At 44.1% G+C, this 6,416-nt stretch overlaps 1 protein-coding gene across 2 annotated transcripts in view; it reads right to left on the bottom strand.

Moving 5' to 3' along the window:
• The window catches only part of ctif (CBP80/20-dependent translation initiation factor), a 39,702-nt gene extending 34,391 nt beyond the window's left edge, over nucleotides 1-5,311 (bottom strand). For both annotated transcript variants that reach the window (XM_019882926.1, XM_019882927.1), the window contains exons 1-3: nucleotides 5,104-5,311; nucleotides 796-1,030; nucleotides 83-154 (exon numbers count right to left, since the gene is read on the bottom strand). In XM_019882926.1, the coding sequence (XP_019738485.1) occupies nucleotides 83-154; nucleotides 796-972 (249 nt within the window). In that variant the 5' untranslated portion in view covers nucleotides 973-1,030; nucleotides 5,104-5,311. The remainder of the gene's footprint in view (nucleotides 1-82; nucleotides 155-795; nucleotides 1,031-5,103) is intronic.
• Nucleotides 5,312-6,416: the final 1,105 nt, after the last annotated feature.

The raw sequence follows: 6,416 nt of genomic DNA, 5'->3' as shown, positions 1-6,416 counted from the left end.
ACACACACACACACACACACACACACACACACACACACACACACACACACACACACACACACACACACACACACACACTTACTGGCTTTGAGGAGCTTCTCCCCTGAGACGACGTCCAGCTGCCATCTTTGTAGTCGTTGCAATCGTCTGTCCACTGGAAGAGGAAAAACAACAACGTAGAGGATGCGCTCGTTATTAGGATAAGAACAATTACCCAACCGCTGGTATGTTACTGTATATAAAAATGATACCACTTACGAAAAAAAAAAAAAAAGCTCAGAGTTGCGCCTTAAGTTGGTGCGACACTCACTCCGTTTTATTAAGTTATGTAATTACAGTAGTCTTGGCATAACTACGAGCAAAGCTTATAGTATAAGAGTTTAAGAGTTTAGAAGGAAACTTTTTGATTGCTTTTTTTTTTTTTGCAGGTTCTTATGTAAGCCCGTTATGGCTCACCGGCATTAAGGTGTAGCGACTTCATCCAAGATGTATTTTTCTTCTAATGTATGTTTGGGGTCATTTATCTATTTGAAGAATTGTTATTTGATTAACGACAAAAATTAAAATAAAATAAACGCATTTATGTTGATACTTTAACTTATTCTTATGATTAATGGTAATGTAAATAAACACAAAAAAAGTAATTGTTATTTCTTAAATAAAATAAACGTGAACAGTTTTTGTTTTTGTGTGTGTGGTTAAAATCAACAAATGACTTGGTCCGTCTGTCCATTTTAAAAATCAGAGTACAACCGTTGAATGCCAGTCATCTCTGGAAAAAAAAAAAGCGCTAACCTGTGGCACCTTCCCACCATCGTCCAGGTCCAGGTCGTCGTCCACCTTGTCTCCCAGAAGCCCTTGCACCTGGTACTCCAGCACGTAGCTGTCGATGAAACGCTCCAGCTCCTCGATCTCCTGCGAGCGCGTGCTGCCGGCCTCGGATGACGCCGACGCCACTGACGAGCTCTCCATGGCGACCGTGAAGGCGGCAGGTGGGAAGCGAAGAGGGGAAGCGGCGGAGGAAAGTGACCTACGCGGGGGAACAGATTGTCAGAGCGGAGTCGGCGGCGGCAGGAGATCGTCTTTCCCATCGACGCATCGTAACGACGGCTCTCACCTCATGATCTGAAAGCAACACATCGCGTTACGGCTGTCCACCAGCATCCATACATGCACCATCTTTTCACAACGGCCTCGACGGGTCTGACCTTTTAACTACATCAAAACCCTCACACACACACTCACACCCTCCGCTACTGTCAACATCCTCGCTGGGCTGTCTCTTGTTTGTTTTTCCACCTCATTTCCCCGCCACTTCGCACACCCTCCTGTTGGGCCTGTGTGTGATCACCTGACCCTCCGGCCCTGGCTCTTAAGCTCCTTTACATCACAGCTTTGATCGGCGGCCATGCAAAGAGGATTTATCCCCAACGAAGCACGCGGAGCGCTCTCAACTGACGCCTGGCGAGTCGCCGGGGAGTGCTCGGCATCAGTCTGGCTATACCTGGTTAGCGATTGAGGAGTACAAGTTTGACAACACTTCCAAGCTAGTGGCAGTGTTTTCATTAAAAACGGAGCAAGGTCTATGGACTATGTGGCTGACTTCTGCATTGGCAAAAAAAAAAAAAAAAAACAATCTGAAGTATGGTGGCCCAAAAGGGTGCGGTCACTTCCAGGTTATGATGGAATTTTGAAAATAAAAAATTAGACATGGTGGCAATCACAAAGACCGTGCCCGCTGGTTGCATTTAAGGGGGCGTGGCTTCGTTGAGTGACCGGTTATTTTCTGAGTGTCTGGACAAGAGTTATTGGCTTACCGTAACTACTTGCAAGTGTTGGCCGTCACTCAAAAATCACATCGAGGGGGGACATAAGTCAAGGTACCACCGCGTATTATCCAATTGTCACATGATTAGTCGTGTTTTGCGGTTATACAGCCCATCAACGCAGTTGGTGCGCCGCCACATTTTTTCATATTCAACCCACGGCTGAAAAGTAAATTTTTGTTGCATGTGAACAATGTAACCGATTTATAAACGCACGATGACTGGCCTGGTCATTCCCATTGTGTCATTACTTTTAGCCTAGTGAGATGTCCTTGACACGCAGGCTACATGAACTGCCTCCAATGGATATTGACCCATCCAAATCAATCCCGATGAGCACTATTGACCACAAATGCTGTGGTTTCCTTTCAGCCTTGTGCTGCAAAACAATTGAGACACTTGTCTGGTATCCTTTAGATGCCCGCCGCGGTTACACAACCAGTAGACATAAAAAAGCATAAGCCCGGAGCTCAAACAGTGGGAATGCAAGTCAGGGTTCCCACCACACACAGTGAGGGCGGCTAATGCATACTAATCTGCTCTACTACAGACTGGCTCTCTTAATCATCTCACACAGCGGGTTCGCAACGAATTTGGCGTATTCCGTTTCTGAGAGCAAGGTCACAACGAGGATCGCCGCTGTTTATAGAACAAACTGTCGCCGCTTGAATTGGCTGGGTCTGCTTTAGAGTGGACCAAAAAAAGGCGCACGTAGGAATACCTCATATCCATCTCATGTTCTGCAACCCAAATGTCACAACAAAAACGTGGGAATTAACCTTACCATTCCAAATATTTCAGAGGGGAACGAATTTGCGCAGCGGCGCAAGAATGTAGTAGCCATGTAGCACAAGGACGGAACGCCCAGTTACCACATTCATTTTCTCACTGATTCTGATATTTATTGCCTGGAATTGTCTTGCCTTATGCAATTACCGACAGACTACGGCGAGTTAAGACTTGGGTGCAATTTTAGGTTACGTTCTTGCCGGAAAAGTTAACGTAGGCGGTGTGTGTGTGTGTCTGTGTGTGCGCATGCATGCATAAAGTGAGACACAGGGATGAAGTTACAATGAACGGTTGAAACTCTCAGGTAACGATGACCAGTAACACCTCCTTAAGGTGTTTCAACGAGAGTCGAGTGAGCAGAACATGTGAAGGGGTAAAGCGCAGCCTGCCAATAACGCCACAGACAAAAGCTAAGCGCCAATAAGACCACAACAATGAGCATGGAGCTAAGCTAAGCTAAACGCTTCGTTGTCTTTCAGCGCAAGGCCTCCGTGCGGGCTCACTGACCTCGGTCACACACACACAAAAAAAAAACAAACATGTTAGAGCTGCGACAGGAACGTGGCGTTTATCCGCCTTTGCATTTCGCACAGAATGCGGCGAGGCTGGATATTGCCGCAAGCGAGCGACCTTTCAGACAGCGACACAACAGCCTTCAATCAGAATCAAAAGTATTTGACCGACGGACAGAACAAGATGGGATAAGTGAGTGCCGGGGTGTTAAACTTCACACCCTGGTCACACCCTTTTGGTTTTCCCTTGCACAAAGGCTCCATCGCGCCAGTGTTAAACCTGGAATACTAACCTCCAGAACTTTACATATTGCTGAAAATTGCTAAAACAGCCCCATCGTTTACAGTCATCATGGCCTCACGAAATACACGTGGCAAACGTACGAGTCACCGGAATTGCTAACATTCTCTCATTCCCAGTCACTCTGACCTCTGAGGACGGACTGAGTCAATTGATCAATAAACAGCAGCACTCAACCCAGGCCCAAAGGCCACGAGCTGACAGATAGACTTTATTAAGTGCAACGACAGCAGAATCCCGAAAGCTGAAGACAACGGCAAACATTTTGGTCTCATCGGGAGCCATGAAAATAGAATGAATCTGTTTCAGGGTCAAACTGTTGCCAACATGTGAAGGAAAAAAAAAATAGAATGCACACTGTGTACATTGGAATGTATGGGGGCGAGTCCTATTTATTATAGGGTTCAATGTGAACATAGCCATAATCCATTAAAAAAGTGTCCACAACAACTTTCCTGCTCGATATTTTTTTTCCTATTATATTGTGCAGGTTATTGATTGTACGAAGGTCACACAACACTTTGAAATGATTCCTCTTTTCTCATCCCACCATTTGAACAGAGGGGAGAGGATTTGTTCTGTCCTCTGTATAGAAGGCAGAGAATAAACAATATGTGAAGTGTTGACAAAGCAATCAATGAACCTGAATGACATGCAAACAAACAAAATGAAGCAGAATCTCGAAGCCGCAGGGCGTGGGATCGTACATGATTCAAACGTGACAAACAGTTTTGACTAAACTCATCGAAAAAGATTTCAAGCCGACACTGTATTTCTAATTGTTCAAAATGTGTGGTTCCATTTCAAGTGACACATATCCTATACGGCTGTGTTTCCACTTACGGAATATATGAAATCATATTTCAGGCATCTTTATTGAAGATGCCCAATTGCGCCACACAAAATAAGAATAATCGTGTCACTTTGAACCATGCAGTGGACATCCAGCCTTGGATGCGGAGGCTTGCAGTCGCACGAGCACATTCCATTTGCCTGCTAAAGTCATTCCGTTGGTACAAGAATGCAAGGAATGTTCCGAGCGTGAAAAGTCATACATTTAGCTACTGTAGATTTTAGGCAGATGATGGCATCCTTTCTTCGGGTTGTGTTGTGTAACGGATTTTGGAAGCACACTGCTGGATCTTTCGGATTGTCAGTCCAGTACACGTTCAATAAAGTCACGAAAGCAAAGAGAAGAAAATGACGCCCATCAAAACAAACCCCGTCGGTGTCCTCGTCTCTTACTCGACCATAACCACGCCCATATTGCAGGAGAAGCTACATCCATTAGCCACAAGCTTTAGCATCCCACAACACATCTTCATCAGCACCAAAAAAAAAAAAAAAAAAGCACCGTAATGTGAACAACAATGCCAGTGTCCACACATGGAGGTAAAAGCCACGCCCAAGCGAGTCACCCCAAAGCGAGTCGCCCAACGATGCTGACCTGACGCCAACTTTGCGGCTAACCGGCTGGCTAACGCTAACAAACGCGAGACAACAAGAGCGCACATTATGGACTGACAACCACATTATTACCCTAAAGGAAAACGTCGCAACATAAAGTTACTCCAGGAAGAGGCCATTTAACACATCAACCTTGTTATGTGTGCTTGTTAGCACTGGGAACAACACACACACACACAGACCGGCATGTAATGAGATTAATGCTCACCCGAATTGAGAATGTGTCTCGAAAACCCGGGTTCACCTCCTTCTCCGATCAAACCTGCCGCGTCATGACTGTTACTGTGTTTGTTTAAAAATATAAATAAATAAAATGGAAAGAAATGAATAAAGGGGGTTAGCTATGGAGGTAACGACAACGTAGAAAAAAGCGGAGGGGAAAAGAGGGAATGCAAGAATGTGACGTCTAGTCCGGTTTGCTGGCAGCGTTGACACGTGCAAACTGGAGATGGTGCATCATGGGAAATGTAGTCAATGGACAACGCCCGGGAATAATAATCATAATAATAATAATAATAATAATAATATAAAAAATTCTACACATTTCATGAAAATGATTGAGAATTAATGAAGATAAGATGGAAACCAAAAAAAGAATGATTACGTTATACTATTATTTTAAACACTATCTCTATAAAATTATTTGTACAATACTGTATTGTATAGTTCGAATTTTGGATAGAGCTCTTTGGATTGTGGCAGTGTACCAAATGAACTGGTATGTGAAGCATAATAGAAAAAGAAAAAGATGATGGACACCAGAGTTGAGAAACCCCTGAAGAAAATATGTAATCATGCCCTCTAGTGGATGCTATGAAAAGTGGAGCTTGCTCAAAAGAACCGATGATGCTGCAAATAGGCACTTTGCTATGTGTAATAATGAGTTCAGAGCCGTTAAACATAAACAAAAATTATAATGCGGTGAATCCTTGGCGAATGTTCACTCCTGCATGTACTTGGGAGGCGAGTCTTTTCACATGAAGATTAAACTCATTTTCTGTACTTTTGTAACTGTGCCACCGCTGCCGTCGCAATAGCTTCTCTATCTGGTTTTATGGCTGTCAGCACATGAGTCGCCTTTGTCATGAATGGTAACCTTCTGTGGTAACATTGCATATAATGATCTTTTGAAAAGTCAAAGAAAAAGCAAAAAGATATAATTGTTTTTTTTAACTGTCATACAAGTTTATAAAGATTCAAACCTCCAACCTCAGAGGCGGATGTGCTAACCACTAGTGCCGCCCTTCATAGTCAACGTACACCGTCGAAAGAACACGTGCGTGAAATAGAAATAGCTGTTTTTCATTGCCCCTCAGGCTGAGGAATGGGTACCACCAAGGCATCAATTAGCAGTGATGACATTTCCGTGTGCCTGTGGCTCCATCTGTGTGCGTTATAAACGGCAAAACCACAAACATGGAGTCGGTACTGCATGCCGCTCCTAAGGTCACAGCCTCTTCCCACACAACACTGTCATCTCATACATACATGCACACATACATGCATATATATATATATATA

Source organism: Hippocampus comes, unplaced genomic scaffold (assembly GCF_001891065.2).
Source record: "Hippocampus comes isolate QL1 unplaced genomic scaffold, H_comes_QL1_v1.1 scaffold30, whole genome shotgun sequence".
Lineage (NCBI taxonomy): Eukaryota > Metazoa > Chordata > Actinopteri > Syngnathiformes > Syngnathidae > Hippocampus > Hippocampus comes.
This window is presented reverse-complemented; position numbering and strand designations above follow the sequence as displayed.